At 38.0% G+C, this 19,490-nt stretch overlaps 2 protein-coding genes across 3 annotated transcripts; one reads left to right on the top strand and one right to left on the bottom strand.

Moving 5' to 3' along the window:
* The first annotated feature begins 634 nt into the window (after nt 1-634).
* On the top strand, nt 635-9,269 carry LOC133733148 (protein transport protein SEC23 D). The gene is made up of 14 exons (XM_062160760.1): nt 635-1,035; nt 1,119-1,181; nt 1,837-1,890; nt 1,982-2,154; nt 2,282-2,472; nt 2,610-2,751; nt 2,829-2,983; nt 3,779-3,860; nt 3,979-4,094; nt 5,192-5,290; nt 6,914-7,037; nt 7,931-8,208; nt 8,565-8,779; nt 8,860-9,269. Exons 1-14 carry the CDS (start codon nt 708-710, stop codon nt 9,072-9,074), a joined length of 2,235 nt encoding a protein of 744 aa, XP_062016744.1. The 5' UTR covers nt 635-707; the 3' UTR covers nt 9,075-9,269.
* A 495-nt stretch (nt 9,270-9,764) lies between these two features.
* LOC133733149 (4-hydroxybenzoate polyprenyltransferase, mitochondrial-like) lies at nt 9,765-13,235 on the bottom strand. 2 transcript variants are annotated; one of them, XM_062160762.1, is made up of 9 exons: nt 12,461-13,235; nt 12,000-12,135; nt 11,552-11,673; nt 11,369-11,438; nt 11,118-11,267; nt 10,716-10,851; nt 10,484-10,580; nt 10,209-10,280; nt 9,765-10,049 (listed from the first exon to the last, which is right to left on the bottom strand). In XM_062160762.1, the coding sequence occupies exons 1-8, from the start codon at nt 12,829-12,831 to the stop codon at nt 10,211-10,213; spliced, it is 1,152 nt and encodes a 383-aa protein (XP_062016746.1). In that variant the 5' UTR covers nt 12,832-13,235; the 3' UTR covers nt 9,765-10,049; nt 10,209-10,210. The 2 variants fall into 2 exon arrangements, with proteins under 2 accessions (XP_062016746.1, XP_062016745.1); XM_062160761.1 differs by having other exon boundaries at nt 9,771-10,109.
* Between the last annotated feature and the right edge of the window lie 6,255 nt (nt 13,236-19,490).

Below are 19,490 nucleotides of genomic sequence, written 5' to 3'. Positions count from 1 at the left end.
ACTTAATGGGGTAAGTGGGGAAAAACCCCTAAAAATGGGGTAAATGGACAAAAACCCTTAATTTAAATTCTCTCATCATGTTTTGGATTCCATTAAAAAAAAAAACAACCAATATGACTTGGATCCATAGAAGTTGATGCTAAAGGATTAAGAACATTAAAGAGTTGCTATCTCTACTTGGCCTACGCCAATTTGCTTATAGTACGTAATATAATTCATGCCATAGTGCAAAAGCCTCAATAGCATCTGGTCTTAGCGTATCATGAATGAGCATTAGAATGCTTATGATTTCAGCTGGATTCATCCCAATAATACTGACTCTTTTAGTAGCCGCATCAGATATCCATGCAAAACACATTCGCAGACCGACAAGTTGAGAAAGCATAGTAATTTTAGCATAATTTCATCAAAAATAGTAGATTCTAGAGTTTAATAAAATATCAAGTCCGGCCGTCACCGAAGAACTAATATCGTCTAATTGTTTTTTGAGATGCTACAATTTCATGTCTCTTCTGCCTAGGAGCCTAGGACCTTCGGTTGCTGAATCAGCAGATACGTTTTTCTGACCTGGCACAAAACCACTGGTCCAACCGATGTGTCACTTCACAGCAAACAAGTCACATCCCATTTCCCTTTCTTTCCAGAGGAGAAACGCAAACGCCGAGAAAGAAATAATTCCTTCACCAAAACCCCCACAAGTCAAAACCATGGCGGTCCGAGCCACCGTCTCGCGCTTCCCTATCGACGCCGGCGCGCACGAGAACTCCGGCATACCATGGGGCCTCACCGTGACGCCGTTCGCGACCAAAGACGAGAACGGTCAACCTCCGGCGTACGGATCCGGCGGTCAATTGTTGCCGCGGTGCGAGAACTGCTGGGCTTACTTCAACTCTTACTGCGAGCTGGACCAGTGGTCATGGAACTGTGCCCTCTGCGGCAACCCCCAGGGACTTTCCTCTGAGGCCATTGCTCGATACTCTCAGCCTCAGTCTTGCCCCGAGATGATCTCCTCCTTCGTAGATCTAGAGCTTCCTGGTTCGTCTCACTCTGACCAAAATTCATCTGCTTTTTTTCTCCATTGTTAGTGCTGATTGGTTGTTCCTGTTTGTTTTGTGCAGTGGAAGAGTCGGATGAGGCAATGCAACCTCGCCCGGTTTATGTTGCGGCCATTGATTTGTCCTGTAAGCTTACATTGCTATTTGGATCGCCTATATTACCTTTGTTTGTACTGTGGAGTTGTTAATGATTGACTAGCGTTTGTTTCGAAACGAAAGATATTGTTGAACTTTGCTGGTTGAGGAAGTTGAGGTCATTAAGTTGAAGTTTCAAGTTATTGTTGACCTAGTTCACTGATCAGGATGATCATTAGGTTGAACAAATAAGATAACAATAAATTGAGCTGGTGGGATGGCAATGGGAATCAATATTCAGTTAGGTTGTGTCCAAATCATTTCTATGTCGGGTTTATAAGGGGTTATATGCTTTAGGATATAGAAATTGAAGCTTAATCTCATGAAAGCCTAAACACTTAAATGCAAACCAGATGGACTGGAGCTGTTGGATATTGTTCAGTGCTTGTTTGGCGCTTCTCTTTTACTGAATTCATATATCAAAGAAGATGTTAAGCATAGGGTATTGTTCTGATTTCCATCATTTGGTTTGTCCAGTTAAAGTAGGGGTTCTATTGGTGTTGAATTGGCAGACTATTAACACTTGCCTGACAGTTTCTTGTCAAGGCAATGTACATATGGTAACTTTGGCGCAGTTAGACTCTTATAATTCGAGTGCCTTATTTCAGAGAAATGACACATTTTTTTTTTATGGATTTTACTGCAGCTTCGGAAGAATTTTTGGAACTTACTAAAAGTGCATTGCTGGCAGCTTTGGAAGGTTGATAGTGGCTAGATCAAATTGATTTTGTTTTCTGCTTCCTGAATCCCGTAGTTGGACTGCTGAAACTCTGTTCTAACTTTGATTGCAGCTCTTGGGCCTGGTTCGCTGTTTGGTCTTGCTACCTTTAGCCACAAACTAGGATTGTATGATGTTCAAGGCCCTATACCAGTTGTAAAAAATGTTTTCATTCCCCCGGAAACAGAGGGCAGCCTACCAATTGAGCTTGAAGATGTCATGCCCTTGTTACAGTTCTTGGCTCCAGTATGTAAAATCACTCTTTATCTTTTCTGTTGTACAATATGTTTCTGATTTAGTGATTGGGTTGTTTTGTTACAGTTTATTGTGTAAACAATTCACTATATCTGTAACATTGGTAACATTGTCACAGGTGGAAACTTGTAAGGACCGTATTGGATCAGCACTTGAAACAATTAGACCAACAACTTCATGGGAGAGAACAACAGCAGCAGGGCAAGGAGTAGATGGTGTTTTGATGGGTGGGCGAGGTTTTGGGGTGGCAATTGAAGCCCTTTTGAACTACCTTGGATCTGAATATGGAAGCACATTTGCACTAGGTAGGTGGTGAATCTCAGAGCTCAATATTTTCTATAGCAGTGCTCTGTTATAATCAGAGGTTAAACTCGTGTTCTTATCATCACATGACATAGAAAAGCATGATATAGGTTGTTGTCTCCTTTGCATGTAACCGCAGGTAGAGTCTTTGCCTTTTTGTCTGGTCCTCCTGACTATGGAGCTGGGCAACTAGATACAAGACGGTACGGTGAACAATATGCTAGTAGAGGAGAGGATGCGGACCGTGCACTGCTTCCTGAGCAGACACCTTTCTATAAAGATTTGGTAATTTAATCTTACTTGTCTGTGGTATCATGTGTTGAATATCTTTCTGTAAGTGTAAGCATTGACATATTTTACAGGCTGCTGTCGCTGTTCAAGCAGGTGTTTGCGTAGACATCTTTGCTGTTACAAATGAGTATACAGATTTGGCGTCTCTGAAGTTTCTTAGCGTAGAAAGTGGAGGCTCATTGTACTTTTATTCAAATACTGATGATTCAACACTTCCACAGGACATGTGAGTATTCCTTGAAATACTGTAGATTTATATTGATATTCTAGTGTGTGATGCAGGATAGAACTTAACTAGACCAATTAACTTCAGTATTAGTTAAGACTTCGAAGCTCATTTAGCAGGCGTGCTGCACTACATATTAGAAAATTCAAATAAAAGAAAGCAGTTTTATTCCCACGTTAAGTTCCTTAGAAGATCAATTCAAAGTGCATCCTCCTTTCTTTTAGGTTCTTATTTCCTCATATTTCAGTGCAAGTCTTAAATCATTTATTTTGTCATGTGCTTGGATTATCAGTAAATAAATTATAAGCAATTTATAGGATTCAAACTCAGGTGTAAAGATGAATGAATATAATGGAGGATTGCTTGGAATTTCAGAATGAAAATGTTCTCAAGATAATAAATTATCAAAGAGCATGGGAAAGTCAATACATGTGATATGGTTCAAAAGGCCAATTTTTGTTTTCTCATCCATGTGTATGCATGTATATGTCTGTGTTATTAGTTATTAAATATGTTAGCAAGTGATGCAGTTAAATTCCATCTAGTATGTATTATGTATACTTTAATGAATATCTTATCTTTGCTTCTAATTTTGATGGAGATAGATATAGTAAGCCATTGGATGGAGTGACAAATAAGTTTTTAGGTTTCGAGAATATTAAATTATCTTAGAGGGTGCCCTCATTGGAGCTGGGCCAATTCTAACTGGTTCTCACCCTTCTCGACAAAAGATGTAAAGGTTCTAAGCATACAGAACATATCTAGGTTCTAGTGACTGAGATGCATGATTTGCAGGTACCGGATGCTAAGTCGACCATATGCTTTTGGCTGTGTACTGCGATTGAGGACATCATCTGAATTCAAAACTGGTCATTCTGTAAGTGTCCTGTTGTTTGCTGTCAGAGTCACTGCTAGTAATGCACCATTTATTATTATAATAATAGTAATAATAACATAATTCATTATTATTATTATTATTTTTTTTTTTTTTGCAGTATGGTCACTTCTTTCCAGATCCACAGTATGAGAATGTTCAACACATTATCTGTTGTGATTCTTACGCCACATATGCTTATGACTTTGAGTTTGAAGCTACCAAGGAATTTTCAAAGTAAGTATGTAGCTCAGATTGCCATCATGGTATCTTCCTTTTGACTGAAACAAAATAATGCTTGATTACTATATATGATTTTGAGTTGGAAGATACTAAGGGATTTCAGTGCTGTTGGTTAAGGTTAATTTTCATAGTGAAAGCTATACTTGAGAATCATGCATGTTCCATGATTTCTACTTTCTTCATTTGTCACTTTAAAGAGCTCTGGAAGCACATTTAGATCCCAAACAACAGCCCACCTCCGTTTGTAGGAACCATCCAGTAATGGATAATAGCTTACTGTGCAGCTTTATATTTTTCTAGTTCAAAAGACCATTGACTATGTTCAATTTCTAGTTATTTACTCTGTCAAGGCCAAATTATTTTGTTTATAATATTAAATATTTCTTGCCTCTAATTATATAAGTTGTTGTCAAGTTTGTAAGAGGAAAATTTGTTGAGAAGTTGCACAATTTTGTTATTCAATAATAATTGGTAATCTGGTCTAGGTAGTACGTACTAGGGCTTTGTCTTCTTTTCTTTTGGGTTGGTGTAAACAGTGGTAGATAAGATTGAATCACCTGTTTGAGGGAAAAAGAACTCTGCAGATATAACCCTTCTGTTATTTGAAAGGTCATTTCCTTTATATGGTCCACCATTGACTCTCTCTACCCAACAAAATTTGGTCTTGCTAATATACAAGCTGGTTCTCTAACGAACAATCAAATTTTGAAAGACAATGATGTTAAAGAAACCTATTTCAGCTTCCATTACATCCATTGAGAAATATGATTATTTAACAGTTCTGCAATAATTAAAGGAAAAATTTGTTATATTTGCATACAACTTAAAGAATCATTTATATGAAAGTGGATGATATTTCTTCTAGATAGTTACAATTGTATTTCAGTCACCTTGTTACTTTCCAGAAATAGATTCTTTGATTTTAGTGGGATTTCCATGTAGGTTTGATATTTTTTCAGCTTCTATCGTCTCTGTCTCATGGTTGTATTTTTAATTACTAAGCCATATTACTGCATAGTATGACTTACTGATATAAAGCTCTTGATTTTGCCTCTCTAATCCCTTCCTGGGTGACTGTTGTACTACTGCAGACATGGATCAGAACCTCCTATTATACAGATTGCGTTTCAATACACAGTCGTTCTGCCTCCTGAGGAGCTCACCGATTCGGGATTGGTTTCCTCAGTTAGGTATGGTTGTTTTACTATATGAGTTGTTAATTGTTCGTTTTCTTCCAATAAATGGACCAAACCTATCTCTGACATTAAATTGTATTTTCTATTTTGATGATTCAAATGTTAACATTAGGTAGATTTTTCCTACATATTAAAGTGAATGTGGTCTCCATTATGTATTTTAACTGATTACCTGAGTAGAAGTTCACCTCTCTGATGCTTCTATTTGATTAATGCCAAGTTTCTGTGGTGGTTCTTTAAAGCTTCTGATTTGAAGAATTGCTCTGAAGTGGCATTTTGCCAACTATCAACATTCCCAAGTCATCGTGGACACCAGATCCAAGAATTCGAATGCCTTGAGCTATGCTTCTAATTGTAAAACAAAAGATTTCAATAGATGAGGACAGGTTCTAGGTATCTTTGGGTCTTAGACATTATGCCACTGTTTCTAACAGAACTAAAATGTTTTAGCGTCGTCATAATTAGGATGAAAGACTTTAATATATCGTTTGCTCAGATTGTACTAAACGCATTTTCTTATTATCAACTTCTACTACATATAAAGGAATGTGCCGGGTATGGGAAATCTGCTGTCATTTAAAATGTAGCAGTTGAATGATTTTCTTATAAGAAAAAGTGCATGGGTTTGTGCCTCAGCTGCACTTGATTTAAGGTGTCTTACGTATGTTTTTGTTAGCTTTGGTAATTAAGCATGTTTAGCTGCACATGGCTTGACATTTCCTGGAGTGATGAGAAGCAACATGTCTTGGCGTGACTAAGGGTGAGCCTAATCAAATAGATCTATATGATAGGAACCTAACAAGGACCTTTTTGCACTGGCGTATGCCAGATCTGACTTCTGAGAAGGTGTGAATTACAGCAAAAAATGGGAATGGCGGACTGAGTTTTATGCACGTATTATATGGACTTGTTACTTAGAGAGTTAGAGGATGAGAGTTCAGATCTCTTGTTTAGCAAAGGTTTTCTCACGTAGGATAATGTTGATTTCAGTGGACATTTTTAGTATGCACTTGGTTTCTCTAAGATAAAACCATATAGGAAAACAAAGTTCAGTACACTTTCAAAAAAGAGTCATTTCTACGCTTCTTGACCATTGGTAACTGTGTTTCTTTCCGTGGGTGCCTTGTGGTGCTTGTTATAGTTAAATGTGTTTCCATTGACATCCAATATTGGATTGCATTATGCCAAAGAACTATGATGGTGCTTGAGAAATTGTGTGATTAAAATACAGATCTTAGGATATCTTATGTTCAGACCAAAATGTTTGGAACTCTGATGCAGTTCCTTGCATTCTGTGTGATATAAAACATAATATGAGAACAAACCTTCTATTAAATGAAGGCTTTTATCATCTTGGTTATGAAAGCTTTCTACTGTATTTTATTCCTTTCAGAATGTTATTGCTTCTCTACCTTTTTTGTTTGGGCAAATGCCACAAATGATTTTCCCTTTGTTATAGTTTGCTCTCCAGAACATTTAGTTTTGCATTTTCACTATTTTTCTTCCCATCCAGAATGACTGCCTTGCTGTGTTATGTTGCCAGTTACACCTTTGTTATGCTTCTCTAACTGTTTGGATTCTACCGTTTGGGCTGAGCTTGCTGAATGTTCAATGTAGAGGCAAGCATTCTCTTAAACGACGATTAAGGATTCGGACTTTGCAATGTGGAGTTGCCCAAAACATGAATGAACTCTATGACAGTGTTGATCCTGAAGTGGTTCTCTCATTACTTGTTCACAAGGTATTTCTCCCAGTTTTTCCATAGTTTTTGTTGTGTTCATATTGCCTTTGTTATCATATTGCACCATGCAAGTATAAATGTAATTCCTGATATAACTATTACTTTTGTTTTCTTAAAGTTGACTAAAGGACTGTCAAGCTTGAATATAAGTGAGTTAGTCTGAGTTAGTAAGGTTTTTATATAGATAAATAATTTATACAGGATAATATCCTGTATAGTATTCCTGATTTACATTTCTAGTGTAGTTTAGCTTAGGCATAACACAGGAATACTATACGGATATTTACATTTTTAAGGATAGTTTAATATTTCTCCAAATGGGTCCAAATAAAAATATTATTATGCTTTCGACTGGCATAGTGTGGAATATTATACATGATGTTTTGAACGGCATATGAATGTTTTAAAATGTCTTACGCTTGGAGGCTTAACGTCTGAAAAATGATAAGCTATTGTATGGTTTGCTTGAATTTCTTCTGTATGTGATGTGTTCATTCTTGCTCTCCTAACTGGAGATATAATCTCCTGCGATCCTGCAGAAGGTTTTTATTTGGAGGCTGGAAAGTAAAGTTGTGATATGTTTACACTAATAACTCACATTTGAGAGACTATTTACTGATGCAAAAGCTCTTTCTCTTTTGTGTTGATTGATGTAAAATACTTCTGTCCAATTCATTATTCCTTGACTGAGGAAATTTTTTGTATGGTACCAGTTTTGAGAGATAGGCTCTGTAATTTTTGTTATAAAGAAATATACTGTCATGAGAGAATTGACCAAATTTTGGGCATGATCATACTAGAACCTTTTATAGGTAGAGATATACCGATTTAACATAATGCGTGGGAGATAAGTTGGTAACGAATTGCTTATTACAAATTTGTGAATTCTATAGGTTATATTAGCCTCCTTGGAGCAAGGGGTTCGGGAAGGAAGACTGTTATTGCACGATTGGCTTGTGATTCTGACAGCTCAATACAATGAAGCTTATAAAATTGTTCACTACAAGAACGGAAGTTCAGTGACTGCCCAAATTGATGTTGCATTCTCACAATGCCCCGAACTGCAGCCTTTACCCCGATTAGTTTTTGCATTGCTTCGAAATCCTCTGCTCCTTTTTCATGAAGAAGGTGTTCATCCTGATTACCGAATCTACCTACAGTGTCTTTTCAGGTATTTGATGGTCAAACTGTTATTAACGAAAATCTTCCAGGATTCTGTTACAGGGTTTTAACTTTCAGTTATGAACTATCAGATGAAATACTGAGCTTGTTCTGCTTTATTTTGCCCACTACTCATCATTGTATACTTGTTGGCACATTTTGCGACATGACTTCTTTGTCTAAGTTGATAGTTGTCTTACAGAAGGTTAATTTAATATGTATTTTTGGTTCTTTAGTCTTGAAATATCTTCAGCCACATAATTTGATGTTTGGAGAATTGATTATGCTCTCTCTTTTCTGATGGAGCATGAACTCTGCAATTATTGTTCTCTGATTTTTATTTTTTCATTTATTTATTTTTTGCAGTGCACTTGAACCAAGTTCACTTCATCGTGCCGTGTATCCAGTCCTCACCTCATATTCTACTCCCGATAAACTAGCATACCCACGCCATTCATTGAGTCGTGCTGCACTGATTACCAGTGGTAGTCCGATATTTTTCCTTGATGCATTCACTGCTCTTATTGTGTTCTATTCTTCAACGGCAGACCCTACTCTACCTTTTCCTCCACCCCATGATTGTAAGTTTTCTGCATTGCTTGGTGCTTTCTTAGCAAATACATGGTTTATTTGCTTCACTTCTAATACAATATGTTTTTAGGTTTGCTGCGGACTGAGATCAATAAATTAAAGCAAGAGAGATGTATTACCCCTAAACTCATATTTATCAGAGGAGGGCAGGACGATGCCACAGCATTTGAAAACTATCTCATCGAGGAACAGGACGTTGACGGAAGTGGTATAACAAGCGTTATGGGTTTTGTTTCCTTTCTTGAAGATATTACACAAAGTGTGTTAGAATACATCAAGTCTTGATATCAAAATTCTGTATAATTTAATGACAAAGTACAGGAAACAAGGTGTAACTTGCACATTTAAGAGGTGCTTATATCACAGAAAGAAGTTACTAGTTTCTCGGTACCTAGTCTACCAAAATTTGTTTAAACTCCGAGGTTCAGAATTCCTATTGTGCTGATTGAGTGGGGAAGCCGCTAGTAATCATTTCCTTTTTGAGGTCGGCCTGTACGATTACATAAAAATCAGAGTTGAATAATTGTTGTAAAGCATAGTTGCAGATTTTCTGCCCTGCAAAGAGATCCACATTTCTGGCCAAGTCCTGAATATAGGTCTCATACTGTGCTAAAAGTGACTTTTACAGGTGCCTGTGCTTGGTATACACTATAAAGGTGACATTTTGTTATAAATTCTTCGGCAATTTTTTTCCCCCCTTAATGAAGACTTCACCGAAGAAGTACGTCACACTAATGTGTCATGGACGATCCACATCTCAGGGTAAGGTGCTGAGCCGCTGATGAGCATATTGAACTAACCATCTGACTGAGAGACCTCATAGCCTAGGCACAAAGGGCGTGCTCTACCACTGAGCTAACAGGGAATTCTACAGTTCATGTTTTCCTTTTCTCTATTTTTTCTTAGAGAAGTTATGTAGCAGCATTATCCTAGTGTTAGTCAATAAATATAAGACCAAAGTACTGAAATTAGTTATAAATTAAGAAGAGGGAGGACCCTTAAAAACCAGCATGATCTTACAACAATATCCTCAACTACTGAAAGAATGATATTACAACAATGGAAAACAGTACAATATTACCCCCCCCCCAAAAAAAAGGTATCAATAATACATTTAATTTCAAACACCCCCAAGGAAAGGGTCTATCACTCTAGTTTGATGTGTATCTCAGTTCTTGACGACTATAGATGTGACATACAAATCCCTGCAATTTGAATGCTGCACAGCAATGGTTCTGCTACCTCCGTTTGGGGATATTCCTTGCAAATTCAACAAGCAGTACCCCATAAATCATCTGAACTTTGGCCATATAAATAATGCTGTCACATTCGAAGCAAAAAACAAAGAACTGTAGTTAAGAGAAGAGGGCATACTAGGACTATAGAGGACTCGAGTAAATATTCTAAATGTAACCTTACCCCTATGATGAAAGTCTTCCCAATAAGATTCCACTGCAAATAATAGCACCAAACCACTTGTTCGACACAAACCTATAACAAAGACGAGAGAATGCTAAGCCAAGCTTTTAGTGTTCAAAACTAAACAAGGCATCATTTTCCACCATAATAGTCTCTCTTTCAGAGACAGAAGAACCGCCACACAATAAACCATCGGAAACCATCACAAGTAAACCACACCTCTCCACCTTTCAAATTAGCAAATGAAATAGATATCCAGTTTCAATGATACATACTTTCTATTGCAATCAAGCCTGGATGAAAGGTCAACTGTCCATATCTGCCAAGCTAATTGTCCAGATGCAACTGCCAAAAGTGCATAATATGGCCAGCCTGTTCCATGGTTGACAGTTTGGGCGTGGGAGCAGAAAGAAAAAGAAAAAGAAAAATTAGGCTGAGGTTCCAATAACAGTAATTAAAAAATATACCTATAAATTATATATAAAAAGAAAGAAAGGATGGGAAAACCAATTTCGGCATTATATCCACTGAGGGCAAGACTACTGATGCACAGGATTCCAAACCCAGTAATCCACTCCTTTGTTGAATCACCAAACCTCAAAGCGGTAGATTTGACACCAACCTTCAGATCATCTTCTTTATCCTGCAAGCATGGAAAGAAACATCTTTTATTAGACTGTATTGAAAAGGTTATGTTACTCCGACATATTCCATATCTAAGTACAAAAAAGATTTTATTTATTTTCATAGGTATCTCCATATTCTGGAAACTCAACTAGAGGCTAAAGACGTATTGTTTTTCTTTTTTTATTGGGACACTCAGATAGTAACATGTTCTTTAGAAGATAAACTATCAAGAAGAGGGGGAAGAAAACAATAGTGCATATATTCAGTACATATTTGTGGTACCTGATGCGCATATATCGTATCATACACAAGTGTCCAAAATACTCCAGAAATGTACAATGGAAGTACTATAGCTGGATCAATGCTTCCTTTAATTGCAGCCCATCCTAACAAAGCTCCCCAGTTAAAGGTCAAACCTAGGTATGCTTGAGGCTGCAGAAAGTATCATACCATTTATTAATCACTTGGTCAATTATCATGAAAGTGCTTCCAAGGCTTACTTCAGGTTAATTAAAAAAAAAATGTTTACTTACCCAGAATGTCAACCTTTTCATGAGGGGATAGGAGAAAACTAGCAACAAAGACGAAGCCCCCAAAACACGGCTGTTAATATCAATACAATATCCCACTCTTCATATGTTCGGAGTTACTGGTGACTTATCCAGATTTAAAGACTAAAAGTGAGGAATTCCAAGACCCAAAAGTGAGGCACTAACCTATAATTATTCAGTTGGAGGAGAATTCCAAGACCCAAAAGCAATTGAAATCCAAGAAAACACAACCCTTTAAAAGGTGTCAAAAGACCACTCGCAACTGGCCGCAACTTTGTACGTTCCACCTGAATTAAAGCCCTTCGATCAGAGAAGGTTACAAACAAGTTCGTGTCTAGAGAAACAAAAGGTTTTGAACTTTTGAACCCTGCAATTTTTCTCCTCTTCAATTTCCATATCAGTCATTTGATTTAGCAATCCCCAGCCATTAAGCATTTCAAATTGAAAAAACAGCTTAGCAACTAACAATTGATCCCAATGCCACTCAAAACTCTAATATATTCATATGCACACGACCATGTCTACACAGAAAATCGATAATATACTTCGGCACCAGTCACCAACTCAAGAAGGTAGTCAAACTCAAAAGAAGTGCATGGCCAATGAGTATTACCATGGTGTCAATATCCCGATCAAGGAGATCATTTACGGTACATCCAGCGCCCCTTAAAAGCAAAGCCCCACATCCAAATAGTGTCAACATCTTAATATCAGGAAGGTGTCCTGGGGTTGCTGCCAATGTTATTGACCTGCAAAAGCCAACATGCATGTATCCAGACCATTAGTTTTAAGTTTTAACCAAAACCGCCTTACTTCTTCGTTCAACTAAGCCAAATTGCTATCACCTGAACCAAACAATGCACTAATTACAAAACAAGAACAAAAACAAAAACAAAAAGCGCCTTACTTCTTAGTTCAACCAAAGCCAAATTGCTATCACTTCAAGTCTTCAACAAAGTAATGCAGTAAAAATTTAAATACTTACTTTTTAGTTCGAGTAACCCAAATTGCTATCACTCCAACCAAACAATGCAGTAAAATGAAGGGAGTGATAAAAATTGAAGCACTACTTACCACATGCAAGGCCAAGCAAGCAACCAGGTGCCAATGGGCTTGTCGAGGCGAGCGAGCTTAGCATAAGGGCGGGCCTGCCTGGGCAAATAAGCGTCGATCCAAGAAGCTTGGGCTTTCGGGTCATCGCTGACCCGGTCGTCGTCCTTGTTCGATGAAGTGGATATGTGCGCTACGAGCCTGAGATCAGAATCAAGATGATAACCGGGAATCCAACGGTGCCTGAGATTAAAAGGGATGAAAGGCGTTTCTTTAGGGCTGGGTTTGGTGGTTGGGTGATAGGTAGAGACTGCAGCAGAGAGATGGGAGCGAGAGAGTGAAGGAGGCTTCAGAAGCCTACGCGATGCCCGAGACAAGAGCCGAAACGACGTCATTTTGAGGAATGGTTCGGATGCAACCCTCAGCCAAGTTGAGAGACTGGCTTCCAAACTAGGCTATGATTTAGCATGGCAATGGAGGAATGGGAAGTCAGAATTGGAGTGACAGGTGGGTTAGCTGATGGGTATTCTAAATACCATGCTCACCCTCGTATATAATGGATTTGAACTGAATATAGAAAAGTAGCCATTTTTTTTTATGAGCCGCTCGATTTCTCCATACTTGGATTTGAGTTGGGATTTGGAATTTGGGGGTTGACTGGTTCAGAGGGTGAGTGGGTTTCTTCGTGGTAAGCAAGACAATGGAGAAGGTGAGCGAAGGAGAAAGGAGAAGAAGGGGCGTGGGCCAATTGCAGGGTTTTCTGGGGGTTTTGCAGGGGAAGAGAAAAATCACCAGTCTTTTGCAAAAGGAAAAGGCTTTGGTTTGCGTGGCACAACAAATTATAGTTATAATTATATTTTAATTACCGATCATTAGATTAAAAGACTATTAATGGATGAGATGAGTCATAAAGAATAAATTATTAATTCATTATCTATTATTTTTCTTTTCTTTTCTTTCGTTTTTAATTAATTAATCAAATCTATTTATTATGACATAATAAAAATCAATAAATGCTATTCTAATTTGGAATACAATTAACGAATCAAATCTTCCAATTATTTTCCTTCAATGCTTGTAAACGACAAATTTCAACGTCAACTTAATTTCTCTTAATTGTCTAGAATGTTGTCCCGCGAATTGGAGCCTGGAGATGCTACAAATTCCAGTGTTATTTAGGCAAAACGATTGAACTACAACTCATAGTGACTCTGAATTTTCCTTTAGCAAAGTGATATTACTTAGAAGAAAATATATTTTTGGGGATCGATTGGTGGAGCTATAGACCTGAAATTAGATAGAGAAGAAAACTTCTCTTGAATCTGGGAAATTGGGTTTGTATTGGATAATTGGATTATCACTCTTTACATAATTAAGAGAATTTGAACACAACACAGAGATGACTCTGAAAGTGAATGGCATTGGAGGATGTTCTTGTGTTCAATTGAGTTTTAGTTATGATTAAATTAATTCAATGAGAGATAAAAAAAAATTAAAATGAAATTTTTTAATTTAATATCATCTATTGATAGTCTTTTAATCTAATGGTTGGTAATATAATCTAATTTACTTCCTATCCTAAACAAACCTATTAAGAGCCGCTCCTCCTTGCGACGCCTCTAAGGCCAGTACGACATCTTCCGGCCACCATGCTGCAAGGAAATATCCTTGTATGGAACTACAGGGGTATTGTTAACCTCGAAACTCAACGTGCGTTGATTGATTTGGTCCATGCTAAGAGACCTTACCTCATCTTCTTGGCTGAAACCCTAGCAACTCCAAAACTGATCAATGCGCTCACATCTCGTCTGGGGTTTGTGGATAATATTTGTTTCCCCAAGGAGCAGGCATCTCAGGGTCTTGCATTGCTGTGGAGTTCTGAACTCCATGTGGATCTCAGATCTAAGTCTGCGCACCATATTGACGCTGAAGTAAGGGAGGTGGGAATGAACGAAGTGTGGCGTTTCACCGGTATTTATGGTTTTGCTGCTAGGGACGAGCGCTATAAAACTTGGTCCTTGATTAATACCTTAGCAACAGAAGCTTACTCTCTCCCTTGGTTAATGGCCGGGGATTTCAATGAGCTAATAACAAGGAATGATAAGTCTGGTGGCCCTCCTAGGGCATGGGCGCCAATGTCTTTGTTTAGATCCACCATGGAGGCTGCTGGTTTGTTTGATATGGGATATGTAGGTGGTCGTTTTACTTGGTTCAACAAATTCACTAAGGAGCGATTGGATCGCAACTTCCAGTCGCTATCTTGGAAGCAGATCTTCCCCTTAAGCAGAACGATCACGTTGCCTCCCTCCGACTCAGATCATAATTGATAGGAGCATTTTAATGTGGTATTTTAATAGTTAATTCCTCACATTTTGCTTAGTTAATTCCTTAACGAATCGATTTTTAACTTAATTTCTATTTTTTTAGGTACATTGGAGTAGATGATGATGAAATGAGCATTAGGTCCATAATTACCTATAAATGATGGAGAAAAATGGAAATGTACTAAAAGGTCAATTTTACACATTTTCCTACTCCGGCTATGAGAAACCAAGCCAAGCAAGGAAGAAGGAGCGGCCGCTGACCAAATGAACTCCAAATGAGCTGAAACTTTTCAGATCCATTCTAGACATCCTAAGGATCATTTCTCATGAAGAGTGCCAGAGCTAGTTTTGAGTGGAAGGTCTATCAACAGTCAGCCCAATTTTCTGCAGAAGCAAAACTGGAAAACTGGACCCGTAAGGAGTCCAGCAGAGATTCTGGCCCAAAGGCATGGAAATAAATTCTGAAATTTTACCAAAATGATCTACACTCATGGTAGATCATTTCATATGAAGAAGTCAAGAGCCAAATCTGAAGTCCTGTTGGAGAAATAATTGAAGGAATAAAGGGGCAGAAACTGATCTAAAAACAGCTCAACACCACATGTTCAAGTTTCCTACCCACATGAAGAAAGCTAGATGCTTTTCTCTTTTTCCTTGGATATATTTTTCTGCTCCAATAGATCATCATCACTTCCATACTTCTGCACCTTCATGCCTTGCTTTCATTTCATCATTACTCCATCTTTTCCATATTTTACAAACCACTTTCATTATTTTTCTTCCATTTATCATTTCACTCTTCTTTTTCTTCCCTATATAAACACCTTCTCCTCTCACTCTAAACACATTCCTTCATCCATTTCATCTTCTTTGTCTCTCCATTTCCATTCCATTTTTCTCTCCATTCTCTAGTTGCAAAATTCTGCGTTTTCAAGTAAGAAGAAGAAGAAGAAGAAGGAGCCGGGAATATCATATCCTCCATCGTCCACCTTGAAGGCTTGCTTCCAAGATTCAAGATTTCAACGTTTCAAGCACTCCATCTCCATCTCCAACTCACGGTGTAATTCATTCTTTTTCCTTATTTAATTTCGTAGGAATTTGTTTCTAGTTAACAATAACATTAAGGGCAAAGTTTAAGCCCAATTTCTATGTTTGAATAAAAATTGTGATTTCTTTATGTTGATTTTTATGTTGCTTATTCACAGATTGCTTAATTGATTTTGGATTATGGAAAACTTTTATATGTATGTGTTCTTTGATGGCCAACTTAGGATATATGCATGTAATTGGTGCTAGATTTAAGTAGTAAAGGCTTTGGACAAAAGTCGAAATCAATTAAGGAGGATTGCAAATAGATGGACTTTTTCATACTAGGTTGTGCACTTTGGTTAACATCCTTTCTTTGTTCTTCATGCATTGAATGTGTTCTTGATTAGCTAGTTTTCTAGACTATGATTGCATGTTCAATAGGTTTAATTTAGGTGCTTTCACTTAGATTAAATATTCAAGGAAAGTAAAATATGGGAAATCATTTGCTTCGAATGTTTCACATGGTCAACTTATTTCTCATGACATAGATAATCAACTATAGGAATTGTAATTGGATTTCATTCATATGATTGTAGTTTTGATCTTTGTTTCTTGTGTTCCACCCTTGTATATGTGTTTTTACACTTTCTTTATTTCATTTAATTTTAATTCCAATTCTATAATCTCAAAACCCCCCTTTTTATATTAACTTGTATATATTTTTATTCTTTATTTTATTTTTGTACATAATACTTTTTACTTTATTATTTTAATTCTTTATTTGTTTTTGACAATGACAGGTGTACCCTCAATCCCCGGAATAGAACGATCCCTATTTGCTTATACTACTAACGATGTTTTCAGGGTTAAATTATGCGCTTGCTTTGAGCGTATCAATTTTTGGCGCCGTTGCCGGGGATTGCTGTGGAGTTCTGAACTCCATGTGGATCTCAGATCTAAGTCTGCGCACCATATTGACGCTGAAGTAAGGGAGGTGGGAATGAACGAAGTGTGGCGTTTCACCGGTATTTATGGTTTTGCTGCTAGGGACGAGCGCTATAAAACTTGGTCCTTGATTAATACCTTAGCAACAGAAGCTTGCTCTCTCCCTTGGTTAATGGCCGAGGATTTCAATGAGCTAATAACAAGGAATGATAAGTCTGGTGGCCCTCCTAGGGCATGGGCGCCAATGTCTTTGTTTAGATCCACCATGGAGGCTGCTGGTTTGTTTGATATGGGATATGTAGGTGGTCTTTTTACTTGGTTCAACAAATTCACTAAGGAGCGATTGGATCGCAGCTTCCAGTCGCTATCTTGGAAGCAGATCTTCCCCTTAAGCAGAACGATCACGTTGCCTCCCTCCGACTCAGATCATAATCCTCTGCTCATTGAGGCTAGGGTTGAACGTGCAAAATTACGGCGAGGCAAAAGAAGGTTTCGTTTCGAAGAGGTTTGGCACGGCAACGAGCAGTGTACCGAAATTATTAAAAGGCATTGGGCTACTCCTTTGACTGGTAATATGTTGCAACAACTTGGCTCCAAGATACATGTAACTGGTCAACACCTTATGCAGTGGCATGGACCGGAATTTCAAAAGCAGAAGGCTGAGCTTATACAAGTCTAAGAGAAATTGCAGGATCTTATGAGACAACCCTACTCTCCCTGGCAGTATGAAGAGCAGCGTGCATTACATATCCAACAGAGTCAACTTTTAGCACTACAAGAAAAGTATTGGCGGCAAAGATCCAGGGCTATATGGCTAAAAGATGGTGATCGAAACTCTGCATTCTTTCACAGCAAGGCATCCAATAGAAAGAGTCGAAACTCAATTCATGGTCTAACAAATGAGTTAGGAGAATGGACTGATGATCCTAGGGAAGTCAAGCGTCTCTTGCTTGATTTTTACACCATGACTTTTACTTCTGAGGGTGTAGATGATGCTGCCATCTCTGAGATATTCAGAGCAACTCCAATGAAAGTCACGGCCTTGATGAATGATGATTTGAATTTACCCTACTCAGATGATGAAATCAAGGCAGCCTTGTTTCAAATGCATCCATCTAAGAGTCCAGGACCGGATGGTATGTCTCCTTTCTTCTTTCAAAAATACTGGCATATTGTAGGTCTTGATGTGTGTACTGCTATTCGTAATTTCTTGGAGAAGGGTGAAATTTGGAAAGAGTCCAACTACACTTATATCTGCCTCATTCCAAAAATCAAAGCCCCTACTGTTGCCTCTCACTTTCGGCCTATAGCACTATGCAATGTAATTTACAGAATCAGTTCCAAGGTCATTGCAAATAGGTTGAAAAAATGGCTCCCGCATATCATCTCCCCACTTCAAAGTGCGTAAGTTCCTGGGAGATTGATCTCAGACAACACTTTAGTTGCTACGGAGGCTGCACATTTTATGCATAAGCTTAAATCACAGGAAGAAGGCTTTTTTGCTCTGAAGCTTGATATTAGTAAGGCTTATGACCGGCTAGAATGGCCTCTCCTTCATTCTATGTTGGTAAAGCTTGGTTTCTCCTCAAAGTGGATTGATATGGAGGAAATTATGGAAAGCTCAAGTCCCTGGGAAAGTCCAAATTTGTGCTTGGCGAGCATGCTGTAACTTACTGCCGACCAGAGAGAGACTCACAACAAAAGGTTATGCAGGGGATCTTCGGTGCCTTTTGTGCAATTACATGATTGAAGACAACGGTCATTTATTTTGTCAGTGTCCTCTAGCATGTTCTCTACTATCTCAAGCTCCATTTCACCTTCAAAGCTCGTTATTGCCTCAAATCAACTTCAAAGAGTGGATGTTGGAACAAGCTATGCATCTTAAAACGGAGACTTTTGAGAAGTTACTCATGTTGATCTGGGGCTTGTGGACCAACCGGAATACAAAGCTTTGGGAGGACAAGTCACGCCCCGAATTTCGAATAAAGAAATTCGAATCCGAAACGCGAAACTTAACGAGCACAAGAAAAACAAAATAGAAAATTTTTGTTATAAATTAAGCAACTAAACAAACTGAGCTCACAATGTCATTACTGACTCGTTCTTTAGAGTCACATATTACATTACAGATAGTCTACAAATTAAACTGAATGACAATTTAATAAGTAAACACACCCACCACAACTCACTACACAGCGGAAGACTTAAAACTAAGAGTACTCATCCACGTCCACGCTACCGAACGTACACCTCAGCTTTGATGACGATTAATCGATATTCTAACCTGCACAATAACCCCTACACCATAGAATAGTGCACCGGGAATGAACAAAACAAACCCAGTAAGATTTTTAAGCCCGTATGAGTAAACCCAATTAAAATGACTCACGTCACTCATGCTTATAATTTCTCAACTCGTGAGATAAATTAAAGCAACAACATTTAACTTCACAAAGCACAACCAAACATATAATCACCCTAGGTAACAATTAGTAATCCCTGCATCGAAAGTTTAGTTCAGGAGATCACTAAAGTCACCCAATTCAAATTATAGTAATCCCTGCGTCGAAAGTTTAGTTCAGGAGATTACAATTAAATCAACAATAGAATTCATAGCATTCCAATTCTCACATATGAATTAAGGAAAGAACACCAGAACATTCTCCGAAAAATACGTACTCATGATGCAGTAACGTCGTTACCACCATGACGGTACGTAAACACAGACTACACACCCATGATGCAATAACCCAGTT

The sequence above is a fragment of the Rosa rugosa genome, chromosome 2 (assembly GCF_958449725.1).
Source record: "Rosa rugosa chromosome 2, drRosRugo1.1, whole genome shotgun sequence".
Lineage (NCBI taxonomy): Eukaryota > Viridiplantae > Streptophyta > Magnoliopsida > Rosales > Rosaceae > Rosa > Rosa rugosa.
The sequence above is the reverse complement of the archived record's forward strand: the minus strand, read 5'-3'. Positions and strand labels throughout refer to the sequence as shown.

What these genes read in the sequence shown, in the direction of transcription:
- LOC133733148 (XM_062160760.1), top strand. Translation starts at nt 708, where the DNA reads ATGGCGGTCCGAGCCACCGTCTCGCGCTTCCCTATCGACGCCGGCGCG. An exon ending in CGTAGATCTAGAGCTTCCTG is followed by an intron (nt 1,036 to 1,118) that starts GTTCGTCTCACT and finishes TGTTTTGTGCAG; the next exon opens with TGGAAGAGTCGGATGAGGCA. An exon ending in AATTCAAAACTGGTCATTCT is followed by an intron (nt 3,861 to 3,978) that starts GTAAGTGTCCTG and finishes TTTTTTTTGCAG; the next exon opens with TATGGTCACTTCTTTCCAGA.
- LOC133733149 (XM_062160762.1), bottom strand. Translation starts at nt 12,831, where the DNA reads ATGACGTCGTTTCGGCTCTTGTCTCGGGCATCGCGTAGGCTTCTGAAG. An exon ending in ATACGATATATGCGCATCAG is followed by an intron (nt 10,852 to 11,117) that starts GTACCACAAATA and finishes CCATGCTTGCAG; the next exon opens with GATAAAGAAGATGATCTGAA. An exon ending in TGGATATAATGCCGAAATTG is followed by an intron (nt 10,581 to 10,715) that starts GTTTTCCCATCC and finishes ACCATGGAACAG; the next exon opens with GCTGGCCATATTATGCACTT.